General features: G+C 41.9%; 3 protein-coding genes and 1 long non-coding RNA gene across 8 annotated transcripts in view; 2 read left to right on the top strand and 2 right to left on the bottom strand.

Annotated features, from left to right (window-relative positions):
- The window catches only part of ino80e (INO80 complex subunit E), a 6,424-nt gene extending 4,101 nt beyond the window's left edge, over positions 1–2,323 (bottom strand). The window contains exon 1 of one of the 3 annotated variants that reach the window (XM_086077668.1): positions 2,049–2,323. Coding sequence is in view for 2 of the 3 variants with exons in the window: in XM_086077669.1 (XP_085933795.1) it covers positions 1,763–1,817 (55 nt within the window). In the remaining variant the exon portion in view is untranslated. The other 2 variants (XM_086077669.1, XM_086077666.1) reach the window with 2 other exon arrangements.
- Positions 1,282–6,491, top strand: LOC147172933 (zinc-binding protein A33). 2 transcript variants are annotated; one of them, XM_086077664.1, is made up of 6 exons: positions 1,282–1,555; positions 1,868–1,963; positions 2,109–2,342; positions 2,559–2,581; positions 2,674–2,789; positions 3,399–6,491. In XM_086077664.1, the coding sequence occupies exons 1-6, from the start codon at positions 1,325–1,327 to the stop codon at positions 3,953–3,955; spliced, it is 1,257 nt and encodes a 418-aa protein (XP_085933790.1). In that variant the 5' UTR covers positions 1,282–1,324; the 3' UTR covers positions 3,956–6,491. The 2 variants fall into 2 exon arrangements, with proteins under 2 accessions (XP_085933790.1, XP_085933791.1); XM_086077665.1 differs by lacking the exon at positions 1,868–1,963.
- Positions 6,350–26,390, bottom strand: LOC147172931 (uncharacterized). 2 transcript variants are annotated; one of them, XM_086077661.1, is made up of 12 exons: positions 26,091–26,390; positions 17,816–17,880; positions 17,349–17,369; positions 16,982–17,251; positions 13,600–13,720; positions 12,970–13,145; positions 12,350–12,492; positions 11,759–11,906; positions 11,507–11,688; positions 11,194–11,286; positions 10,580–11,129; positions 6,350–9,929 (listed from the first exon to the last, which is right to left on the bottom strand). In XM_086077661.1, the coding sequence occupies exons 2-12, from the start codon at positions 17,859–17,861 to the stop codon at positions 9,874–9,876; spliced, it is 1,806 nt and encodes a 601-aa protein (XP_085933787.1). In that variant the 5' UTR covers positions 17,862–17,880; positions 26,091–26,390; the 3' UTR covers positions 6,350–9,873. The 2 variants fall into 2 exon arrangements, with proteins under 2 accessions (XP_085933787.1, XP_085933789.1); XM_086077663.1 differs by lacking the exon at positions 26,091–26,390 and adding an exon at positions 19,894–20,171.
- Positions 13,933–22,221, top strand: LOC147172932 (uncharacterized). Its single transcript, XR_015095316.1, has 3 exons — positions 13,933–14,233; positions 18,416–18,492; positions 20,941–22,221. It is a non-coding gene; the product is annotated as an uncharacterized LOC147172932 (long non-coding RNA).

Genomic DNA, 26,390 nt, shown 5'->3' with positions numbered 1-26,390 from the left:
CCCTCTCTCTCTCTCTCCCTCTCCCTCTCTCCCGCTCTCTCTCTCCCTCCCTCCCTCTCTCTCTCTCCCTCTCCCTCCCCCTCCCTCCCTCTCTCTCTCTCTCCCTCTCCCTCTCTCCCGCTCTCTCTCTCCCTCCCTCCCTCTCTCTCTCTCTCTCTCTGCATTTATGGGTGTCAATTAGATTAAACAATATATACATTTTTGCCAACCCTGTCCCTTTCCCCCGCGAATAGCGAATGTCCCCTGTATTAACTAATCACTATTTGCACCTCATGGAGTCTCCCCGACTTTATGCTTTCAGCTTGGCTGATGAAGGACGGCCTTGGATACTATTTAAGTGGTTTCTTGGTTCAACAAATCTGGTGATAAATCAGGCCTGAGTGTGGCCTGTGAAACTCAACTCAGCTGTCCCAATAACTGTGGTTAATGAGCGTTAACTGCTGATTTATCAAGACAACATACAAATTAATTCCGTTAAATTGTATTGTGTTTTTATTGAGGTTTTCCTTGTTCGACATTAAAAATGAGCTTTTCAATCCTAAGCGAAATCAAGAAGGGGTCAAATACTTTTCCCCGGCACTGTATGTGGCCTGGATGCTTTTAGCGGCGTCCCAATGTCCCATGTACGGCTGCCTCATGGTGAATTTGCTGCGCAGACCACACTGTACACTTGGCAGCACCCTGCAGCATGAATTATAGATAGGGGGAAGAATCTTGCAGGGGGCGCATAATGCTGCCTCGCTGCATGGTTGTGTGTGTGTGCGGGGGAAGATGGAGGCACAGCATCAATGAAAAGGTGTACACTTAATGCATTCAAAATGGAGGAAAAGAATGGAGAAGAGGAATGAGGCAGGCCGGTGGCAATTCCTCAGATGCAGTACAAAGCTCGTCGGCATGGCAACCCACCCATCTTGCGCACACACACACACACACACACCCATACTGACAATGTCCCCGTCTCCTAAAACCACAAACATGACCTTTTCTCCTCATATTGTCTGCCTTGCCTGCCATTTTTTAGAAGGATTCATCCAAAATGGGAGTCCTGCTAAAATGCCGCAGTGTCATTTCGGGGGCAGTAAAAAGCGCCGTAATGGCCCCAGGCTTCACCGCATTACTTCACCCGCCTCCCCCTTTTGACGGGTGATCGATGAGGCAGCTTGACAAATTCAAACCTGCCGAGCAAATTCGTGACACTCTGCAATTTGTCGCTTCCGTTTGTTTTGCAATGCTCAAAATAGCCTCCTTCTCTCTTTGTCTGCTGCCATAAATCACATGACGCCTGCCTCACCCGGAGCCCTCCATCCACCACCCTGTCTTTTTAATGGAACATTCTATGTATTGTCTTCTGTTATTTTTAGCTTGTCATTTATGTGGCCTGCCCCCTCCCCTCCCCTCCCCTCCCCCCACACACACACTCGAGTCTACTACGTTGTCACTTTCTCTGTTTACATGTATGACTCCTCTCACTTTTGCTTTTGTGTCCATGCTGACTGGAATGTACGGAAAGCACAACAACAACATCTTCAACGGAGGCCTTCTCCCTGAATACAAGGTAAGAAATCCATTCCTGACCTACATACCAATCTACTGACTACTTTACTTCCTACCTGCCTCCTTTTGTACCCCCCAAATACTTACTTTGCCTTGCTATAGCTAGCTAAACCTGATTCGATTTTTCTTCCAAATGATATATAACACACCGGACTTGCAAAAGAGAATAATAGTATAAAAGTGACAATCAAAAGTTGTACCGTCTTACCTACCAACGGTGTCCCACAGGGATCCCTATTAGAACCACTGACATAGTGTCTCATACCAGGCGGTACAGATGCGTATCGTTGCACCACGATTCTTTGCGTTGCAGCAAAAACTTGTGCAGACTATTAAAAGAATCCAGCATGAAGTGGACGAGTGCAGGGAGGCAGAGAGCGAGGCGTACGTAGACTCAGTACAACAAGAGGTACAGTCGTCTTCTTCTTACTCAACTATTCATCTTTTCTGAATGTAAAACAGTTCAACATCCAAAAAGTGAACGCAATTCTTACATTGGCTCCGATTAGTGTACCGAGCATTGCGGCCGGCGCGTGTCTGTGTGGTCTTTTCAGAGCCAGTTCGACGGACTGCAACGAGAGATCCGAGCCGAGTTCGGGAACCTTCACCGTTTCCTGGACGAGGAGGAGCAAAAGGACCTGGAGCGACTGAAGCGGGAGCGAGGGAAAGCGCTGCAGAGGCTGAAGGAGAGGGAGAAGAACATCTACCAGCAAAGGAAGGACCTGGAGAGAGCCGTGGCCGTGCTGAACAGGAAATTGGCTGAGGAAGAGTGCGCCAAGATGCTCAAAGTGAGGGGGTGGGTGGGAACAGCATCAAATTTGCATCGAGCCTGGAATGCTAAGTGGCAAAGCGTTTGATTTTAAATATTGATTGCCTTGACATTTTGCCTCCATTGCCAGTCCTAATCAATGTCACTTAAAGATGACATGCAGTGAATTCATTGGTCAGCAAATAGAAACACAGCCGTAAACGAGTTTTTTTTTTTTTTCTTTCTTTGACTGCAGGACATACAAGATCTCATTAAAAGGCAAGTACTCGTTAATCTCGCGCTCGGCGTGCGTCACATCGCGGCCATTTGATCGTTAACATCCTCCCCACTGCCTCATCGGATCCAAACAGATCTCAGGTCAGATTTGTCCCACCTCCAGAAGTGGACAGCGAGCTGCACTCGGGCCATTTTGTGGGGCCCATACAGTACAGAATATGGAAGCACATGAAAAGCTGCCTGTACCCGAGTATGTATGTACATAGCCTATGCTGCATTTGAGGAAAGCGGGGAAGTCGGACTTTTTCGAGTTCAAACCAGGAAGTGTGTACGGGAACGCCTCCTTGAACTCGGAATCCCACTTGGCGAAGTCGAGGGGGGAAAAAAAAAAGTACCGACCGACTTCGATGTGACGTCACTCTTCAATGGCGACCACGGTGGAAACATACCCTGAATGGTAAAACACAATTCACTCAAATATAAAACCAGATAGCTTTCTTCATTCATAAATGTTCAGTATGACAACAGAACTGTATGGAATGCTTATGAAATAAGATAAATACATAAATGAAGGTCAAAATGTGTTTTAAGGACCAAAACAAAAAACAATTGATCACTTTCCGCCATTTTGGTTGTTTACTTTTGCCTCAAAGGCTTTCAGGTCGGAACTGGGAAAAGCCAACTGGAATAAATCCGACTTCCGGCCTTCCTCGAATGCAGCAACATTATAGAATTATACTAACTTGCAATTTGTAGTCAACTTTATTTCCTCACAGGAATGAATATAAAGTCAATTATTTGGTTCCAGGCCATGTTTAAAAATTGAGTAAATCTAAAGATTCACTGTGCTTGCTTCCAGATATTACACAGGTGACCTTCGACCCAGAGACGGCCCACCCTCTCCTGTCCGTGTCCTCGTCCTTCACCTCGGTGCGGTTCGACGACGCCGAAGACTCCCCCAAATGCCGCAGGGACGATCCCAAACGCTTCCACCATTACTACTGCGTGCTGGGCCGCGAGGGCTTCAGTGTGGGGCGACACTACTGGGAGGTGGAGGTGGGCCACAAGACGGCGTGGAGGCTGGGCGTGGCGCAGGCCGACGTCCCCCGAGGGGAGATGGCGGCCACGGGCACCTCAAGTGGTCTTTGGACTTTGGCCCTGAAGAACGGCGACATCTTGGCTTGCACCGATCCCACGCCTGTCAGGGTGAACGTGCCGCTTCACCTGGCTCGCGTCGGTGTGTTTCTGGACTGCGAGAAGGAGGAAGTGTCTTTCTATAACGCTGAGAACATGGCGCCCGTTTACACTTTCGCCACGGGAACTCTCCTGCTTCCTTTGTACCCCTTTTACAATCCGTGCGACGCCGACAATGGCAGGAACACAGCCCCCATTAGCATCTTTAGCCCCTCACTATGACCGAGGGCTTTGTTTATATTTGTGTTGTTTTCCTCAATGATGACAAAATGATATCATTGACGCCCCTATTTTTCACAAAGAAATGGTGACAGATGAAATCGATGTGCGAGATTGCTGTTACTGGGCAAAAACGTTAGCGAGTGTTCTGTCAAGACGTTCAAAATGCGAGCTCAACTCATGCCAATTGTTCAAAAGGGAGAACATACACTTTAGGATATATAACACATTCTTAGGTTTTGACAAACTGCTTGAAATACATTTCAAAGCAAGTCTATATGCATAACACCAGGCGCAGATGTGCTGCTAGCTAGCTTCAGGCTAAAGTTAGAGATGCTAACGTCAATTTATGAGTTTGTGTGTTGGCTACTGTTATGTTGTGAACATGATTTTTTTGGATGGTAAATGTAAAAAACATGGAGGCAAATGAGGCATTTTCGAGCTGTTGCTGACCCAACACAAAAAAATTACACAAATCCACAATAATTCAGATCCTTCTTTTGGCCATTGCATCAAAAAGCTAAAGTAAAGGGAGGGTGCTAGTCATCTAGTTAATAAGCTACTGCTTTTTGTTTAGTTTTATCACTAAAACTGGACTAAAATTATCTCATACAGTATGATATGACAAAAAAAAAAATGGACTAAGACAAATCAGTATTTCCATATAATGACTAAGACTAAAACTAAAATGGCCGCCAAAAACGTAGTTTTTTTTTTTTTTTATTATCAGTAAGTTTACTTTAGTCTTTTTTGTACACAAGTATCCGCACTTCTAAATAGCACTTGCAGAGTGTTAGTACTTCTATCACTTCCAATTCTAGTGTTTGTTTTCTTAAACTACAGACAGAATAGGACTAGATAGATCGCTGACCTCCTCCAAGGTTGTCGTGAGGCATTTCGTCAAATGACTGAAGAAGAACTTGTAGTCCGACCTGGAAGCTTTGGAAGCTCTGAAAGCTTCAGCGTCAAAAGTGTTTGTTTGGCGCGTTTGCAAACGCATGGCACGTAGTCAAGGTTATGGAAGCCCAGAACACGGCACGAGGATTAGCGGCATGTCGGGCATATGACAGACGGGCTGACGTTGAGTGAGATGGTGTTGACAGTCAGCTGACCTTCATGAGGATCGATCAAAACAAAAACAAAAAAACAGGGCACATAATAACAAGGCCTGTTTAATCAGCAGCTTGAGAAAAACAAAAGAAGAAATAATAGAAAAAAGTTGAATATAAAATCTTTTAACACTGCTACATTTTGAAGATGGCAAAATAATCTTCTCAAGGGGTCTATTGTCTGATTTTTTAATTCCAATATTCAGCTCTTAAAATATATCAATGACATATGGTTTAAGTAAAAAAATTCTGTCCACTTTTGGACAATTGAAACCCATGAAAACTACATTTAAAAAAAAAATATATATATCTTGTTACTATTCACATACTTGCCACCGTTAAACTCATTCACTCCCAGCCATTTTCACTAAAGCAACCTCCTTCCCTCCGGGCTGTTTTACTGGATTTTGACTGATTTTGCAAGGCCCACATAATATTGTGTTCTATTGCTATAAAAACATGGAAGCTACCAAAAGAAAGATTAGAGTCTCTTCTTTCATCAGGAAGGGAAAAAAGTATATTTCTATCTGTTTCCGTTTTGCGGCAGTAAGCATTACAATATAGCCAAGTTTCATTATTATTCACAAATCTGTTTAAAACAGTGGGGGAAATAACTTTTTTCAACATGACCCTGGTTGATCTCTTTTGCTCTGCTGCCACCTGCTGGCCGCTTTTGTAATAAATACCATTGCTTCAACCATTCCTCTTCAGTTCAGAATCAGCAACAAAGCATTCTTGTATGCTCTAGCATAAAAAAAAACATTAAAAAATAAATAAATAAAAATCACGGCGAAAACATATAAATACTTTTCTGGGACACTGGTAATATTTAAAATAGAACGTTTTTGGGAGCAAATGAGTTAAAGTGCCCGTGATTAATTCCAAATAAATGGCAACTGTTTTAGTAGGCTTTTCCTGACCTTTTTTTTTTTTTTACACAGGTTTTTTTGCATACTTATACTTTAAATACATAGTTACTTACTGTAATTATTTAGTTAGTCACTACTAACAGCTACTCGTTACAATTACTTGCCACCATTTAAAGTGCCTCTGCCGCACAACCCCCCACTCACCATTTTTTAAGCAGAAACCTGAAGGTTTTATGCTAACTCTGACTGCTGTTTGGAACTGCTCATAATTCCCTCCACCTATGTTCTTTTTAGTGGTGAGCAGTGTTGTGTCAAATTTTTGAACGCAACGGTGAAAATTTGAACAGGGGTGTGTAGACTTTTATGCCCTCGTCGCCTTTGCACCATCTGCCGCTAACAATAAAAGACGCACAAAGATGTCAAAGTTACCACAACTTTTACTGTTCACTGTTGGGAGGATTTGTGACACATTCACGCTCATGACCTTGTCGAACACGTCGTCACACGGTCGCACAACGATGCACTTCACACAAAACACGCGTGCGCGTATTACAGCTTGGGAATGGCAACTTATCACACACACACGCACATATATAAAGTGTAGGGTGACAAAAGCCTGCGTCGTTTTCCTTGGCCGTGCTGCATTCAATGACATCAGTTACATTTGAACACAACATGGAAATACTGTACCGCGAGAGCGCAATGTAAGAAATCCCAAATAGCATATAGACACTTCATCGTCAGTGTTTGGCTTTTAAATAGCTCAATGCATTAGTGAATATTAGTTGATATAGTATATAGCGCGCATATATATATATATATATTTATATATTTCTTTTAAGGTTGCTGAGGAATTGAAATTAGTCGTCTTCTTTATTATTTAGTATGATACGATAACCATTCCGTACACTAAAAAGTCAATTAGAGGGTTAATAAAGCGGTGTACACATGCAATATTTACAAAGCTGGAGTGTGTGCGTGTTTAAGTGGAAACCATCAGGCATATTTAACCAACAGCCAAACTGCAGCTGTTTTGTTTGGCCATTTAACACATAGGCACCTTTATACATTATGGATTTCAAGTGTTTTACATTTCTAATCCTAATCTAAATCCTAATGCGGTTTATGGCTTTTTTTTGCACATTATTATTTGATATTATTAGTCAGGGAAGATATCAGCATTGGCGTGTTAATTATAAACAACAATTCCGTATTTCGCTAATTGACATTTCATTTAATGGCTATTTTTTTTCTGTGCTTCTTCTATTAATGTCAATGTGAAATCATCCAGTTAATGACGGTTTTGTGTGAGGTAGGGACGTGTGTGTCTGTAGCAACATTGTGTTGACTCAACAACAAAATCATGTTGGGGTTATGATAAAGATCGTTTTGGAGATATTAAATAGGTCGTTCACAACACGGCTTCCCAACCAGTGGGCACGGGGTCGTGGGTCACATTTGAGATTTTTGTGTGTGTGGTGTTTTAGGTTGAAACCTGTCTTACTTGGCGTTCTACATCTTTACAGGGACTCAAACAGGTCGTGTGGAGGCAGGGTTTCATTTCTTGACATTTTGCAACCCCCTTAAGGCCTTTTCACACTGCACTTGGCATTCTTAGATTTTCTTGGTGTTCACCGCAGGGTAGGGCACGGGGGGCGACAGCACCCTAGCGCAAGCTTACCCATATTTGGAAGTGGTAGTAACCAACCAGGAAGATGACTGGATGCTTTTCCAACTGTTTTGGACACGAGCTAGGCAATGTCATGTCTCTTGTGTCCCAAAGCGCGGGACACTGGGACAGCGCATTTATTATTACTTTCTTCATGCCAATTACTGTACAAGACCACCCAAAAATCTTTTGCCATCAGCACTCTCCTATAAGATACACCGTCTGACTCTGCAGTGACGCAGCTCCCAAATTTGACATTTTTTTTCATTCTAGGTGTAAATAGGCCTTAAATGTGATGCCCACGGGGTCCAACAAGGAAAATGGCAAGGGCGAGTTGTTTTTTATTGCAAAGTGTTTTAGATTTATTTTTTGTCGCGTGTTTTAGATTTAAATTTGTTTTACTCTGCATCCTACATCTTTAAGCGGACTCCTAAACAGGTAGGGTGCAACTATGAAATTTTTATTTTACTTATTTATTATTATTATTATTGTTAATAATGTATTTTATGTTTCTATTTTTTTTTTTTTAATGAGGAGACTAACCCCTGCGACACAATTCTCACTGGAATTATTTTGTAATCACGACCACAACTACATCATTACAATTATGTCTATTGACTATTCAAAATAACCCCCCCCCCCACCCCCAAAAATAGGACTGACCCCCACCATCACCACTTACCAAAGGGGTGCAAGAAAATTGACACCGGCAACTTGAATGACCATCACTATTTCTACAACATAGTTCTTCATCTTCAAATACAGCACCCCCCCCCCCTCCCCCCATGCTACAGCGTTGGTAAGGTTGGAACCCCCCCGATTTACAATATTGAGGATGATGCAGCTTACCAAAACGACCCCATGAATAACGCCAAGGGGTTCCATGCTGACATGAGGAGGAAAATAAGGCAGGTTTCAAGAAAGCGAGAAGGGAAGAGCAGAAAACACAACATACAACAAAATAGGAAAATAAGCAAACATCAAATTAGTGTCAACTTACCACAAAAAGACAAGCGGACCAATCAGTATCCTTACAGGAGAGGGGGCGGGGTTTAGAGGGCAGCAAAGTAAAACTGCAAATGTGTAAACAAAGCACCTGAACGAGGTGAGCAATAGCAGCAGTTTTATCAGAACGGGACAGGATGGCTTCACCAAATAAAGTGCAAAGGAGAAAGTCATGATTGATAATCATCACCTTTCTAAACAGTTGTATTTGTGTATTTTATTTTTACATCCGACTAGGAAAAGGTTATCAGAACCCTGCTTCTTGGGTACTTAAAATTACATTTAAGTTCATTACATTTGCATCTCATTAATTTAGTTCCAATTGAACTTTTATGCGCAATACATTTGAATTGAATCAGAATTTAGCGCGATATTTCCCTACATTATATTATTACTAGAAGTGCAGTGTTAATGTTCAAACTGTGCAAAATATTACAGTGGCTGACAATGATATTGAATATATGTTTAGGAATAATGTGGTACTGTAAAAAATAATTTAGAATCACAAGGTTAGACTATGAATATAGGCAATTATAAACATTTTTACACATATATATTTTACTCACATTTATTTACGATTTGCGGTTACTATCACATGTGAATTACGGGGGGTTACTGTATAAACTGTACGTTTTTGCGACATTTTAATTTGATAGTGGTTCGTGACATTTTTCTATGTAAAATCTGTGCCTTGGCTCAATGAAGTTTGAGAATAACTGCTTTTCTTGCATGCGTGTGTGTATTTTAAAGTTACAAAACCCACTTTGTTTTCTTTTTACATGTGATTGCACATCACATCATGTTAACGTGGGTTAGCATTATTATTTTTTTTTGTCGTTTTGCATATTTGCATGCTAGTAAGTACACAAGCATTCAGTGACGCGCGAGGGGGGGGGGGGAAGTGACGGTGAAGCCAAATTGTTAAGATTGTTGCCATGAAATGTGCAACCGGGTGTTAGAAAATAACTTCGGGTGGATTTTCTGCTTGTAAACTCTGCATTTTGCAGTCTGGCAGTTTTGTGGAGGGAATTTCCAAATAAAAGCCTGCAAGATATACAAAGCTAAGTTGCTACTATATGAAATATGGACGGTTAGGTTATGTTCAGGTATTAGGTCAACCAAGGTCCCAATTTGAGGAGAGGGATTTGATTGTCTGAAGTGACGGTGCGGAGGGACGGTTGGGGGCAGTAAGTCTTCAGATGGTGGTGGTGGAATCTTCATGTTTGCCAGCACCACTTGATTTGGGATCCACTTCGGGGGAGGCAGTGCTTACGGAGAGGAACCTCCAATGAGATCAGCTTGATCGGGGCCCGGCTCGGGGGTGCCTGCGTTTGACAATGTTGAGTGTTATTGATGCTAAACTGTGCAAGATGGTTATTTTTAAAATTGATCATATCATATTCATTTCAAAAAATACTTTATATATGGTTGAAGATGCAGGAAACATGCCAAATCTGATGGCGTGGCCGCTTTAGAGTGCCTCATTGTCGGGCGTGAGTGTGTGCGCATGACATGGAGAAAGATGGAAGAATGAGAAGTGGGCAGCATTTTTTTTTTTTTAAATAGACTTATAGCCAGTCTGTGGACTGGGATTTTGGGCTGGTGTGGCTTTAGAGTGCCTCGTTGTCAACACATGTCATGCAGAGAGAGAGAGAGTGAGGAGGGTGGATTTATATTTTTTTCCGCAGTAGTAGGTGTGGATGCTAAATGAAGTAGCATTATTTATTTATTTTCAGGTCGTAGCAACGGTATTTGATTGACAGTTGAGCTGGGCAAGGGTTCAGTGGCCACGCCCACAGCATTTATGAGCAGAGATGTCTACATGTTTCCCAATGTTGAAACCTTATTTTATATACGTGCCAATTTTTTTTTGTCATTCAAATTTTTCAGGGTTAATGACACTTCTCTTTGGTCTGTCAATTTTAGAAGACATTTTTTTCCACTTTACAGGGACTTTAATTCTGCCACCACATACCATTGGGGATGGGCTCTGTCAGGAACGGAATGTGGTCTTCAGACGAGGGAGACTCATAGGCCGCATGGGTGGCGGATGAAAACATCTTTTGAGGTTCTGGAGCTGGACTGGGGGCTTTCGGAGAGGCCGACATGGGCTCCAGGGTAGCGGCGACGGGTTTTGGATCAGCCGGAGTCGCCGGACTCACCGGGCTCTTGGGTCCCGGGCTCGAGACTGGGCTGGACTTAACGTCGGCCGGTTTGGGCACATCCAGGTTCACCGACTGAGCAGGGGGGGTCTCGACGTCTTTGCTTTCAGGTTTTACTTCCGTGGCTGGCGGGGCACTCGGCTTGGTTTCAGCCACCGGACTCGACTTGACTTCCACGGCTGGCGACAGCGGAGCATTTGATTTAGTCTCCAGGGCGATGGAGATGCTCACGGCATCCGAGTCGGGGACTTGCTCGGGGGCGTCGGTGTCAGTGTCCAGCGGGAGGGCGGTGTTAAAGCCAACGCCGGAGTCGCTGGTGTCCAGGTTGCCAATGCCGACCTCCTTTGAAGAAACTTCCAAACCCTGCGTTGACACAAGCAACGGGTCACCACACGAGAAGACAGCCGTGAATGGACTGATGTCTTACTTTAATGTCCACTTCGGTGCTCTGAGATTTCTCAGTGTTGTCGGCCTGCGAATGTTTGGACTCGTCGCTGAGTTTGGTGATGTTCTTGACCACCTGTCAGCACACAAAGCAAATATTTTTACCATGTGAAGAGAAATACAGTGAGTTACAGTGAATTATGATTTTTTTATCATGTGAAATAACTTTTTTTTAACATTACATTTTTTGTGAAAATGCCATTTTTTTGTAACAGCGCATTATACTTGTAATATTCCGACATTTTCCTCCCCCCTTTTGAAAAGGTCAAATTGACGTCTCTGTTGGCACGTCCAACCTGTCTGAAAGCCTCCCCCTCGTCCTCCTTGCCAGCGTCCTTGGCGATCTTTTCCAGGGCGGCGGTCCTCTTGGCCCTTTTATGGACTTTGATCAGGCAGGACAGCAGGCAGGCCAGAAGGAGGAAGACCAGCAGGCTCAGCAGGGCGATGATGGCCACGTAGATGGACTCCAGCTTGTAGGCTGCCAAAACACGCATGAAATAACACCGCTGACCTTGATTTGACTCAGTGGGCATGTTTTCCACGCTTACGTTTGAGTTCCATGTGGATGCTGCACACGGGGAAACCCTGTGTGTCGGTCACTTTGAAGAGGCCTTCATCGGAGCGCTTGACTTGATCCAGAAAGACCAGAGAACCCTCCTCGGAGAGGCGACCCTCAAAGCCTAGTTTTGTTTGGGCCTGCAGCCAAAGGACATGCGCATGCACAATCTTATCAGCTGTAACATAAAGTACAATCTAATCACATCCAATACTGCCATTTACAACCATCATTGTCCTTGGATTGAAACTATTCCCCGTATTTCTTGTAATTGTCAACAATGGACGGATAGCAAGCCGGACCGCTAGCTAGCTAGCTAGCCAGACAGACAGACAGCTGGACAGACAGCCAAACAGAGTTAGCTAGATAGACATTTAGCTAGCCAGACAGACAGCTAGCTAGCTAACTAGCCAGACAGATAGATAGAAAGCTAGCGGTACAGTTAGCTAGACAGACAGACAGACAGACAATACCAAATATCACTCTAGTGTTGTCTTATGTAAAAACATACAGTAAAATATCGTTGAAGAGAATAAAAAAAAAAAAAGAATTCAACGGCTTGTGCATAATGATTTGTGCTTACATCGGTGAATTCTCCGCGATCCATGAGCAGGCGCATTTGGTGGTCCGTGTCTGCGCTGTAGTAGAGGTGCACCAAGGAGCTGTTGAGCATCAGGTTGATCTTGAGTCGCTCGCCGTGATGCAGGTTGACAAAATACTGGTGCTCTGAGAAAGTACATCAGTGAGGGAGTAATTAGGCATCAGGCTATTAAGAAATCAGCATCGCTCCAAGAATCCTTTGGGGTTATAATAGGAATGGGGATGGGAAAAGTTCATGAGGACAGATACTTGTGTAAAAAATAAAATAAAATCTGATTAAAGTAGAAGTACTCGAGTAGAGTAGATGTTAAAAAAGTACCTAAGTTTGAAATGTAAAAAGAAGAAACAATACCCATTTGATAACTTAGCACTTGAGCTAACCAATTAATCAAATTAAAATCGACATTGCAATACAGTAAAATTTCAATGCAATTTTCAATAAACAGCTGAAAGTACATCAGTGGCTGTGGCTCTCCTTGCATTACAGCCAAAGTACCACTGAATCTGTTTACAGATGTGGCAAGTTAAAAAAATAAAAAACATCAAAAAAATTAATACTTTGGTAACAAACAGATGCACCAAAGTACAAATCTTGTCTCTCACCTATGACTACAAGACAGATTTTGACCCTAACGGCGCCCCGAGCATCCCTGACGGTGTAGCTGCCATCGTCGGCCCCAGTCGCCGACTTTAGGACCACGTGGTGCTCGCTGACGCTGATGCGACCCCGGTAGCCTTCACGGGCCACGCCCGTGCTCGTCAGCAGCACCAGAGCCGGTCTGGGGGGAAAAAAAGTTGACGCCGCTTCATTAAGAATGACTGAACAAGCTAATAGCATCCAACATAAAAGCCGCTCTGGCAGGCTTTGCCTCAGTTACAGTTACATTTACTTATTTACAGTTATATAGTCACGGTTACAGTCACTTTTTTATGTTTACAGTTTTCTTGCTACGATTACAGTTAGTTAAAATTGGGGACGTGTCTGTTTTCAGATTTAGCCAATCACATTTAAACTCACATGAAATAAGAGGCACTTTAGTCTTTAAATCAAATTCAGCTGTTCTAACCAGCAGAATAAAATAAAATTACACTCTACTGTAGTCAATTGATATATTATATGACTTTTGAAACAATTGAAATGGATTCAAATGTGAATTCATTCACCTCATAACTAGATTGTGTAGGTGTACCTAATGAAGTGTCCATCGTACCGTGGCTCCATTGAGGTTATACCTGGAAGTCATGTTGGCCTCCACTGAACTGGGCCTGTGCTCCAAAGTGATGGGTGACGTCACGCCCAACAGCGCAATCCGATAGTTTTCTCCATATTTCACCGTTTGCTCGTTGTAGCAATCTGTAGGCAGTACAAGTAAAAGTGGTTTGAGAGAGACGAACAGTGGTAAGTAATCGAGTACAGATACTTGGTTTCTGCACTTCAGTTGTTCAGTTGTTATAATCGGCCTTCAAACATCGGCCAATTGGTCGATTATTTTCCCCTTAATACGTTATCTAAGAAAAATGAAGTTTCCGACGCTGTGAAAATACCCTGAATGCACCATTTAGCAAGTGTGTAGCGTATGTTATTCTGGTTATTCTATTGTCCCTACGCGTCTTTTAAGCTGTTTAATGACACCGCAGTTGGAGTTAACGGTAAAACTAAACACACGACGTTAAGAATTACATCCACTGTATATTCAAATACAAAACATGCTTCGTTTTTAAAACATCGCTAGCCTAGCGCTAATGCTAAAAGCGAAGGGAGGATCCCATTCAAATGCTAACAGGAAGTTAGCATCGACTTCGGAAGTGTTTTTCCTTCAAATAATGAATATCTACACACAACTCTTGTGGGAACACATACCGACAGGTAAGATAACACTACGCAAAGGCACACATTCTTCCCAACGTGTGAAAAACGAGTTATTGTCATATAATTCAGTCGTAATTTTCTTCTTTACTCACTTTAAGTGTGTACATCATGGATGCACAGCACCACACTGCCCCCAAGAGTCCAAAACGCACAGGAACAGCCAGTATTTGTTCTTACTGTTTTTTCAGTTGCTATTATTTTAGTTTATTCTATTCTTATTTGACTTTCTTATTGTTTTATTTGGTCATTGTCCTTTCAAGTTATATTTAAAGTTGCTATTTCAAGGATTTTTTTTTTGTCTTGACACACATTTCCACATGACATGGCACGAAATACAATTCCCGAGTTCCCAGGTTTGCCCAGTAAGTCCCAAGACTTGTGAAAATAACACAAGATAAAAACTATATAAAAGAAAAGGTTAATACTTCACAGCAGTATCACTAAACAAGTAAGAATATTTTATTATTGACACATAAATCTGTACAATAACCTTGTATACTTCATGATTTTTTTTTTTTTGTTTGTGCGTAAGTGACACCCATTGAAAAGGAATTGGGGAGGGTGAGTAATTTTCTGCATTACTGTAAATAATCTATATTTTTTTCTACCAAAAATCAGCATCAGCCTCAAAAAATGTTTCGGCCGGTCGACAACTTTTTGCTTTTAACGTCCAACATTTGAAAACAAATTCCTGTACTTTTGAATCCTTACTTGTCAAAAATACGCTAGCGACTTTTTCATATACGTCGTTTGTGGCCCTCCTTGCCCACATGCGACGGCATTGCAGTACTCGAGCGCACTTTCCGTTTACGGAACGGCACAAACGGTAAAACACACAAAAAGAAAATTCAGCGTGCACAGCAAGTTGCTTGAAGTAAGTAGAAGGAGGAGAGCTTTGGTGCTAGAAGGAAGTCTGAGTGGTATAAAAAAAGAACAGATTGTCAAGAAGTGGTGGAGGGAGCAGTGATCCAGAAATACGGGGGTGGGACTCGGAGGGGGTAAAATCAGCAACACAGCAGGGAAGGACAGGAAGGAAGGGAGGCGAGTGGGCTGATGCTTAAAGAGCGGCATAATTGCAGGCTGGCGGCAGCACTGCCAAGATCACAGCAAACATACAAAGTCGTCATCAGCTGGCAACGCGCGGCACGCTCCATATGGTGCACAACGCGCGCCGCACGCCTTTCACACACGCTTGCGTTCACACGCACATCTGCTTCAATTCGGCTTTCCGTTTTTATCTTTTTGAAGGGTTTTTGCTGATTCATAAAATGTTAGTGCAGTGGGGGTTTTAATTATGTATTTTATTTTCTTATACACCCCCACACTCCGTTTTTTGTAGTAAAATATTTATTTTTAATTATGTCAGAATTAATGTATTATTCCTTTTTAAAAATGATATCGAAAAAACACAAAGGTTATGTAACATTTCGTATTGGGCTGATATCGGGTACTGATACCAGCCACCGAATGTGACATTGAGTTAGTCCTCCTCTGCAGTAGTTGGCGCTATACTGCTGCAATTTGACTAATCGGTGAATAACACGTAGGTAGGTTTTGTTCAAAATATTCTGTCATTGTGTTAAATTAAATTATAGATGTAGATCAAAGTACTATAGAGGTATCTGTACTGCAAGTGAATACACGTATGGTATCAGTCTGAAAAAATCGTATGGTATCGAACGTCCCTATATTTTACACTAATTTGTTGCTATGTCAGCAATTAACTCATTCACTGCCATTGACGACTATAGACGTCAAAAAATGATGTGAACTATGTCTATTAGTTTAATAATTTTTCATTTAATAATTTTTTTTATGAAAACCTATTTTTTATTGTACATTAATAACAGATATAAAATTATCATGCGATTTATTACGATTAAACGGCCCTTATTAAAAAAAATGTTTTTTTAATTAGGCCCGTCAGGGGATTCATTTTTTAAAATTGTAATTAATCACATGACTTCACTAGTTAACTAACGATTAATCACAAATTTGATATCTGTTCAAAATCTACAATAATTTTTTTTTCTAGGTTTTCATATTCTTGTTAGCAAAAGTGGATTTTTTTTTTTTAACTGATAGAAATAGTTAAAAAACTATATATTTTTTACGTCTATAGCCGTCAATGGCAGTGAATGAGTTAATGACTATCCAATGAAAAATATGCATCTCCACGTACGGTATGTATAAAACATTTTACTTTAAAAAATGTTTCGTTTTAGTCTAGAAAAAAAATCACATTTTAACTTCTATGCTTTGATTATGTTGATTAATATTGTAAATGAATATGTTGCTATGGAAGCATTTTAAGAGCACTTGTCCGATAAAATATCTTTGGGGGGGTTTCAAGGCTTTCATTGAAAATCTTTTATTAAAAAAAAAAGACTTTCCTTTATGTTTAGAAAAAGAAAAAAAAAACTTCAGAAGTTATACATTTAACTATTACGCATTTTGTATTACAATGTTTTTAAAAGCTTTTTTATGCTTTAATATAAAAAACTTTTTATAAAAAATGTGCAGTTTGTATATAAAAAAATAATTAATGCAACAATTACACTTTTTCTTTTATATCTGATAAGTTAATGACTTAGTTGCTATGTCAGCAAACTAATGTAAAAAGAAAGAAAAAAAGCATGTATTGACAAGTTTTTAGTTTTTGAGGTGAAACTAAATCAAATCAAAACGTTTTTCATCCGCTCCAACCAATTACGGTAAAACGAAAAAACTAGACACCGCACGGACCTCGAACGTAGAGCCTGATGCGTCGGACGTCCTTGGGGTCTTCGGGGTTCTTCACCGTGTACACGCCCTCGTCGCCCTCCACCAGCGAGTCGACGACCAGGTGGCTGAGGTGGAGATTCTTCTTGGCCCGGCTGCCCACCACCATGCCGCCGCGCATCAGGACCACTTCGGGCGAGCGCGAGGTGGCGCGGAACGTCACCTCCAGTGCGGGCGCGTGCAGCAGGATGTGGAAATCCTCGCCGAGGAACAACGTCATGGAGTCTTCGTTTACTGTGGGGGGCAGGGAAGGGGGGGGGGGCAGGTCACATTACTGGAACTGCATGGAAGGACGCAATGAGAGTGCTGCTATAATTTATTGCATACTCACCCTTGCCAGACACTGACAGAACTGCAGATACAAGGAAAAGAAAAGATAACTCAATTAGCGTTCGGTTGAGCTTTTTCTTTGGCTTTTTTTTTTTTTTTACGTAACACTTCTTCACATGAGAAGAAGAATGTACAACAAATCATACGTTATGAGGGGAGCGTAACAAAAAATAATTAACTGAATTAAATTATTGAGTATTAGCTCTTTTAAAATCTTCTTTTTTTTTTTCTTTTTTTTTTTTTACACATTACAATATCAGACAAAGATAACGTTCAAACAACATCCAAAAATGTGTTAAAAAAAAAAATCGGCCAAATTATGCCAATTTTTCCTGTCGTATGGCACAAAGTATTGTAAGTCTTAACAAGTAACGAGAAAACTTAACTAGACTCAGATGACTTTTTCATCAAAATGGAGGAAAAAAACAAAAAAATTCCGCCGACGTGTGAATTGTGTTGCTCTCCTACCTGCGGAAAGCAGAATTGTGAGCACGACCGCACCGGTTGTCCTCATGGTGGCTGCTTTTTAGTACCTGGGGAGGCAAAACCAAAGAATACAACTTAAGAGAAAAAAATAAGAAAAAGCAAGAAGGTTATTTAGTGTTTGTTTACCTTAAATGGTCATCGCTAGCGCGCTAATGCTAATCGTGATTGCTAACCGTTTAGCATAGACTGATTTTGTTGTTGTTTAATAATGCACATGTACAGAAAATAAGTAGTTATATCCACACTCAGTTCAAACTTGGTGAATTAACAACAACAAAATAACAACTAAAAATGATAAAAAATATATAAAAAAATATATAAAATATATAAAAAATTTGACTTGGGGGCAATGATTATTCGATGGAATAATCGATAGGCTAATCAATTTTAAAAAGATTGAATAGTGGCAGCAAGACAAGAGACGGCGAGACGCATTGTGAGCACATTACGCTGCTCAACAACCAAACGGAAAAACAAGTCCATCTATCTATCAACAGCATGCGCCACTCTCTATTGATTTGTGTTTGCCTTCTAACCCGATTCAAAAGAGAATAATTCATAACTGGTCTTGTTCTCCAACAGGAAGCCAGCGTATACTGTCAAAAGCCATCCCGGTGACATCCTCGCAGACGACACCCGATTAAAGGCGCCACCGGGAGGTATTAGGGTGACGTGAGACGCTTTTGTCTGCAGCGCTGACGCGCACGGGGCCAAAAACACATCACAAGATGTGTGCGAGTGAGCGTGCGTGTGTGTGTACAAAAAGAGATTTTGCTGCAGTTTTCCCCTCGTAAAAAAAAAAAAAAAAAAAAATGCCCAGGAGGAAACTGCAGCCATAGAGTGTGATGTCGCCAGGACAACCAGGCCTACTTGCGCAGGACATGACGAAGCATCGTTTTATCATCCTCCGGCGGCGGGCCGTGCTTTTGCTACCTGCAAAGTTATCTTGACTAAATCCATCTCCTAGTGGGCCTGTGAGGCGAGTTTGAAATCCGTCCCATTGCTACTATAGTTTGAGTTGCATTCTGAAGGACCTGGGCAGATTACATTGAAGCAGAAACCCAATTGGATAAAAAAGAAGAAGTGGTGCAACGGATCACTAAAGTCACGGTGCGGATCGAATCACGGATTTGAGTCACAGATCGGATTGTTTTTCAGATTAGCAAAAGAAAAATAATACTTTGTCTGAATTTTTTTTGTAGAACACTTTTTCCCATTAAATAAAAAATAAGTACATTCAAAATGCCTATATAGGCCTTTTGATTAGAATCAAAGTTAATTAAATTAAAATATAAAAATCTGACATTTAGAGTTGAATAATAGGCAAAAGTGTTTTATAAAATAAATTAAGTTCTATTTATCTTCTTTTTTTTATAATAATAATGAAAAGACCTCATAGTGCAATTTAAGGAACATTTTCTCCCTTTAAACATGGAGAGTGAATTACAAAGTAGCCTTGGTCCAGAATATTGAAAAAGAATTCAAGCCAGGTACCAGCAGTCAAACTCATTTACAGCTACAGTACCAGCCAGGCACTCGTAGGTAATGCTAACAGCTAGCTGCTAGCAACTTACGTTGGAGACTTCTGCCGCATCATACGATGGCGGCGTAATTCATTAGCGGTTTCTTAGCGTCCTAAATTAGCAATTGAATACGAGTTTGGGATAGCGTATGTGTTTATGTTGGTCGCAACCACAATGTTGATCAAAACTACGATAAGGAAAGCCAAAAAAACGTCTAAAAGGAAGTCAAGCTAGCCATCACGCAACAACGTGGGCCAACTTCAAAGTAAAAGTCTACTCTAGGCGCTCTCAAATCCGGAAAGATGGCAGAGTGAGTGAGCGATAGTTTACTCCTCTCCACCTAATCCTTGCTGTAGCACCGACTCACTGTACTCGGGTAAGCTGGGACAAAGCAACTATTGCTCAACATGCCTAAAACATCTAAACAACTCATCAAAGACCCCCGCGGGATTGCCTCTGAGGACCCAAATCAGGCGAGCGATGGTCTCGGCCTATCGACTATCCAGTCGTATATTCAGTTCGGTGATGGAAACCCACCTCGTGTTCCACGAATAGGGTCAGGGTAGGATTTATTTTGTCTCCGCACATTTGGTGTCCATGTTCCGCTCCACTACAAGTAAACAGCTCCCCTCATGTCATCATTTCCTGTCCAGCGGCTGAGGCCGCGCGCTGACACTTGAGTGAGCACGGAACATGCAAAGCGCACAAAAGCGCACAAAAAGCGTCCACTGAGGCGTCGGCCGCGTCGGCCTCTGGGCCGTAAAGCTGCCGAGCGCGCGCGCACAACACGACAAACCATCTGCCGTCTTCGCCTCCCTCCAGTCCCCCACATGCACGTATGCGCTCCTTGCTTGCCCTCCATCCTTCCACTGCACTTCTTCTTCCTCCTCCTCCTCCTCCTCCTCTCCATCACCTGCCCTCCATTATTCTCCCTCCGCATCTCGGTGCATTTTTTTTTCTTCTTCTTCTTACGTAACGCCCTCCACTGCGTCTCGCTGTGGAATCAAAGCCGTCGTCTGTGCTCCTTCGCACCCGACAAGGTCAGGCAGGTCTTTGTGCGTGTCTGTTTTTTTTTAAAGAGGCGGAAATGCCTTTTGGTGACTGCAGATGAGCGTGCGCGTGCTCACACAAAGCTCGGCTGTGTCTCGTGTCCTCATCTTTCACTTTCGCTCCTTCCCGCAAGAGCAGGCTACAAAAAGTGAACAACTGCGCATATTGTTGTGCGTTCCCTTCATGGCATCGTGCGAGACATTTATAAACCATGAGGCATGGAAATAGAAAGTAGGTGAAGGAGGACATTCGTGCTAGGATTAGTCCACACAAGGGATGCGCTTACTAATCAATTAGCCGATTAAATCGATTGTTAAGAATGCTACCTTTTGTGTTGAATTGATTGATTGCTCATGTCTTGAAGGCAATTTTTTCATGTTTCGGTTCTGTGGGGGTTGGGTTTTTGTTTGTTATGGGTGTTCTTGTTGTTTTTGTCTGTGGTTGGTGTTTCTTGTCTTGCGTTCCTGGTTTCTTCCCTCGTCTCGTTATGTCTAACCACGTCCACCTGTGCGTGTGTGTCTTCCCTTCCACCAGGTGTGTCTCATTAGTGTTGGTGCATTTAGTCGGTTTTGTTTGTCCAGTTGGTGGGGGAGCATTGCCAATGTTATGTGTGGAAGTTCGTGCGTCAAGTCTTCACAGCCAAGTTGTCTTCGTCACCGCCAAGTAGCCTTCGCCACAGCCAAGTCATCGCCACAGCCAAGTCGTCCTCGTCACTGCCAAGTCATAGCCACTCCACAGCAAGTCAAGTCACAGCAAATGAGGTCCAGTCAAGTCAAGTCAGGGCAAATCAGGTCCAGTCAAGTCAGGGCAAATCAGGTCCAGTCAAGTCACGGCAATTCTGGTCTAGTCACGGCAAATCAAGTCAAGTTATGTCAGGTCACAGCAAATCAGGTCCAGTCAAGTCACGGCAAATCAGGTCCAGTCAAGTCACGGCAAATCAGGTCCAGTCAAGTCACGGCAAATCAGGTCCAGTCAAGTCAAGTCACGGCAAATCAGGTCCAGTCAAGTCAAGTCACGGCAAATCAGGTCCAGTCAAGTCACGGCAAATCAGGTCCAGTCAAGTCACGGCAAATCAGGTCCAGTCAAGTCAAGTCACGGCAAATCAGGTCCAGTCAAGTCAAGTCAGGGCAAATCAGGTCCAGTCAAGTCAGGGCAAATCAGGTCCAGTCAAGTCACGGCAATTCTGGTCTAGTCACGGCAAATCAAGTCAAGTTATGTCAGGTCACAGCAAATCAGGTCCAGTCAAGTCACGGCAAATCAGGTCCAGTCAAGTCACGGCAAATCAGGTCCAGTCAAGTCACGGCAAATCAGGTCCAGTCAAGTCAAGTCACGGCAAATCAGGTCCAGTCAAGTCAAGTCACGGCAAATCAGGTCCAGTCAAGTCAAGTCACGGCAAATCAGGTCCAGTCAAGTCAAGTCACGGCAAATCAGGTCCAGTCAAGTCACGGCAAATCAGGTCCAGTCAAGTCAAGTCACGGCAAATCAGGTCCAGTCAAGTCAAGTCACGGCAAATCAGGTCCAGTCAAGTCAAGTCACGGCAAATCTGGTTAAGTCAAGTTACGCCTTGTCCAGTCCTGGCGACCAGTCTCCGCCACGCCCAGTCACAGTGACCAGTCTCCGTCACGCCCAGTCACGGCGACCAGTTTCCGTCACGCCTAGTCACGGCGACCAGTTTCCGTCACGCCCAGTCACTGCGACCAGCCCAGTCGTGTCCCGTTCAGTCACGGTGACCAGTCCAGTGACGTCCCGTCAAGTCAAGGTTGTCCACTCACCGTTTTCTCTCTGGTTCATTAAAGCACCACGCATTGCACTTGATTCCTGTTTCACAGTCTTCTTCTCTTGCCTTTGGGTCCGCCATCCCCCAATCCACTCACGTCCCCCATGACACAATTGAGGTAACCAGACGAGAGCAGAGACCGTTTTAGGAATCACTGCCTGTCCAATAGGGCCCAATATTGTAGGAAGTGAACTTTACTTGCCCAACGTCCCCATACGAACTGCACTTTTGCAGACTTAATCCAAGAAAAGGGTAGCAAAACAAATGCACCAAATATTTATTACACCAGTTTTGGTTGATCCCGTACATCATTAAGTAGTGAGCTGAAGCTGTTTTGGGATTTAACTCATTGGTGATCTATTCAGTGCGCTAAGTTTAAACTAGTGCATAGAGCATGTTAATGCAAAGACAAAACTTGACATCCCCTTATCAAGGTTCATTTGTGGCGAGCAAACGAGTGCGGCGAGCAGGCCGGCTGTGAAAGTGATGAACTAAAGGATGAGACAGGCTCCTTGCACCTGTCACATTCTCTCAAATCATCAAGGAGGATGAGGAGGAGGAGGATGAAGGCGGCTGGCTTAACACATCGCGCTATTGACAAAGCGTGCGGCGCTGACAAACGTGTCATCTTGCTGCTCTGTGAATCTTTTGTCAGTGATTCTCAGTGAAGTGTGCTATTAGTATCACGAGTGCTGAGCGGGCTCCCTCTAGTGGCGCGCAAAAGAATCACTGCCAGTTCAGTTGTATTGTACGACGGCGTATTAGGGTCACATATAAATATATATTTTTTAGAGGGCGTGGGCAATATTCAGAGAGAAAAAAAACTCACAAATTTGCTACTTTATAAAGTCGCAAATTTCCCCCCAAAACTCGTAAATTTGTGACTTTATAAAGTGGCAGATTTGCGAGAGAAAAAAACCCTCAGAAACTTACGACAAATACACGTAGCGTAGCTATAGTCTAATGTGAGTATTTGTGGTTAGTGGGACACTGTTTATAAAATGAAAAAAGGCAAAATGGAGACGGATTCAATCTTAATTTAAACTTTACTCGTCATACACGGCAGCTAGAGCGACAACACTTCCTGATCCCCTATCAGCTGACTAAACACTAACCAATCAGAAGCTAGCATACTTTAGGTCAATGCAAGTGAATGACACAGGGCAGCAGATTTAACACATAAACTTAACTACTTGTACAAAAAAATAACTAAATGTATGAATGTGTAAATAATAATTCTGGAAACATAAATGTACAAGTAAATATTTATTTGAACAAATTAACTTAATTGCTTGATCCTCAGGTTGTGGACCTTCGCGAAGCGAGGCGTCTTTGTCGCTGGCAATACTCAACGCTTCAACGTGCGAATGCTTAACATCATATGGTTAAAGCCATTACTATCTCATTATTTGAAAACCTGACCAAAAAGTATTGGCACAAACATCCGAGTATTACGCTACGTGTATTTCTTGTATGTTTGTTTTGTTTCTTGTTTTTTTATGAGGTTTTTTTCACCCAAATTTGCCACTTTATAAAGTCACGAATTTACGACTTTATAAAGTGGCAAATTTTCGAGTTTTTTTCTTGAAGTATTGCCCCCGCCCTCCAAAATATATATTCATATGTGGCCCTAATACGCCGTCGTAGTATTATAACTTTTTTGTACATTTGCATTTTTTTTTTCCAAACATGGCTTGTCGGTAGGATTTTATGTAACAGCAATTTTTAGTTATGTCTTTACATTTTAAACAAATCATCATTTTTGTTTTCCCATATTTCAGCACCGTGTTACTGCGACAGTGGCTAACAGTCATATTACACGACTAGTCAAAAAATTTGAAACACTTTCTGATGCTATTGAATGGTGAAGTCTCTCTACACTTTTGGCCGATTCGGTACTTTCCTACTTAACGCCTGCTTGCAAAATGCTAAAATATATTGCGAAAACGCCACTTCATAGTAATTATAAAGCTTCAGGCACCTGTTATTCTAACACAAACGAAATCAAAATAAATACTGTTCATTAAACACCACTATGTTCAACCAAAGCTTGTAATTCAACGAAAGTCTGCTAGCTTAATGCTAACATATAATGGGAAACTCCATAGAGGGGCTAACGCAAATTAGCATCGATTTTACAAGCAATTCTAAACCTTCAAACAACGTCTAATTTAACACAAATGCAGCAGTTAAAACCACAAAAAGTTCGACAACCGTCAACCACTGCTCTATATAGTGCAGTGCTATTGCAGGCTGCGTTTCTGCAGTGGTGGCGGGGCAAAACCCTCCTTCTCAGCTAATGGATGCTCTTAAGCCTTTTAACTGTTCACTATAGAAAAACGCACACATATAGTATACACGTCTTTTAAGGAGGACGCGTATGAAGATGAAGTTACATTACGCTTAATGTAACTTCGTCTTTTAGTGTTAGGGCTCTCACCTGCCACTTTATTAGGTACGCCTGCATCAAAGGGTGCCTTTTGCAGAGACATTTTGCTCAAAAGGATGCTGACGGAGAGGAATCAAGTTGTCACAGTGGACGGGAGATGAGCTCAAAATGAAGCTAGTTTGTTTTTATTGAACATTGGCAGTGCAGTTGTGTTTATTGGTGTGGCTGGATGGCTCTCGTTTGCAGTGGTGATGTAGCACAACAGGGTACTCAAAATGTTAGTAAGAATTATTTATATTCATTTTACAAACACTTTTTCTTTAAATATTTGCCATTTTTAAAAATGATAAATTGGGGGGAAAAAATCTAAATAAATATTTCAGGCTAAAGAAATCATTTAAAAACGTGAAATGGGAAGCCAAACATTTTTAGGGGAAAAAAACACTTTTTAATTTATCATTTTAAAAATGATATAAAAAATAATTACATTTTTAAATAAAATAAGAAATATACATAAAAAGGCAAATATAATTTTTGTATTTGACACAGATTAAGCTATCATTTTTAAAGTACAAAACAAAATAAAAATAATAATTCTTATATAATAATTACAAAATAATTATTTAGAAAATATATATATATTTTTTTTAAAGGTAGAGGCTAAAATAAAACGTTAAACAGCTCAATTGTAGAATCACACTTATCATTTCAAGTAAAAGCAAATTTAATAAACATGAAGTTAAAGTTTAGATTGCTTAACTATATACAGTACATTTGAACTTAAATTAAATTATTTTTAATTAAAAGTAAAAATAAAATGATTATTAATTTATTAGTATTTTTAGATTGTTTAAGTATAGACAGTATAATTTAAAAATGTTTCAGTGCAGCCAATTTTAGAAACATTTTCAAAAACTATTTTCACGTATAACAATTAAATATTTTATGAATAATAGCGTATATATATATATATATAATTAAATATTTTATGAATAATAGCCTGCCCTACATCAATCACTTCAAACTGTAGCAAATTTATATATATAATTTATATTAGAAACACTACTGCAAAGTATCAGCCCCAAAAAAATCGATCACAACATAAATTTAGACCTGCCAATCAAAATGGACGTTGTCTTAAATTTAAAAAAAAATCCATTAGCAGATTGCCCAATTGTAGCTAATGAAGTGGCCACGATTGTATTTAAAAATCATTAAAATCAATGTTTTAGGATTTCATTTCCCAAGAGGCTGACGAGTGAATTAACGATGCAACTGCAGCCAATGAGCACTCAACCTTTAACATTCCACTCCGGGATCCATGATCAAGCAAATTCACCGTGACAAGGCTGGAAAGTCCAAATGGTTCCCCCCGCAGGGTCCGGGACAGCAGACGCGGCACGCACGAAGCGTGAAAAAGCTGCAGAATTTAACCCGTCACGCACCGGGCAACATGCGGCAACTCAGCCGAAGACGAGCATCGCCGAGCGGGCAAACGCGACGAGCGGGGGCGCCTACCTGCTTCCGATGATCCGGTAGGCGAGGCTGGAACAAGTGTCTGTCCGTCCGTCCGTGCGTCGGTGCGTCACTCGGTGGTGCGGATGCGCGTGAATGTTTCCTGCGTGGGGTCCCTCCTCGCTCGCTCTTGTCCTCCCTCCCTCCCTCCTTCCTCCAGAGATGCTTTACTGCTTTACTGCTGCTGCTGCTGCTGCTGCTGCACTCGGCGACTTCTTTGGAAGAGGTTCAAAAATGTGTCGGCCACTCGGAAGCACTCGACTCCTGTCGGGAAACAGCGGACACACTCGCGCGCGCGCACAC

Source organism: Leptonotus elevatus, chromosome 6 (genome assembly GCF_054856555.1).
Source record: "Leptonotus elevatus isolate MCC_2025b chromosome 6, RoL_Lele_1.0, whole genome shotgun sequence".
Taxonomy (NCBI): Eukaryota; Metazoa; Chordata; class Actinopteri; order Syngnathiformes; family Syngnathidae; genus Leptonotus; species Leptonotus elevatus.
Note: the sequence above shows the minus strand (reverse complement) of the source record. Positions and strands in the feature narration are given on the sequence as shown.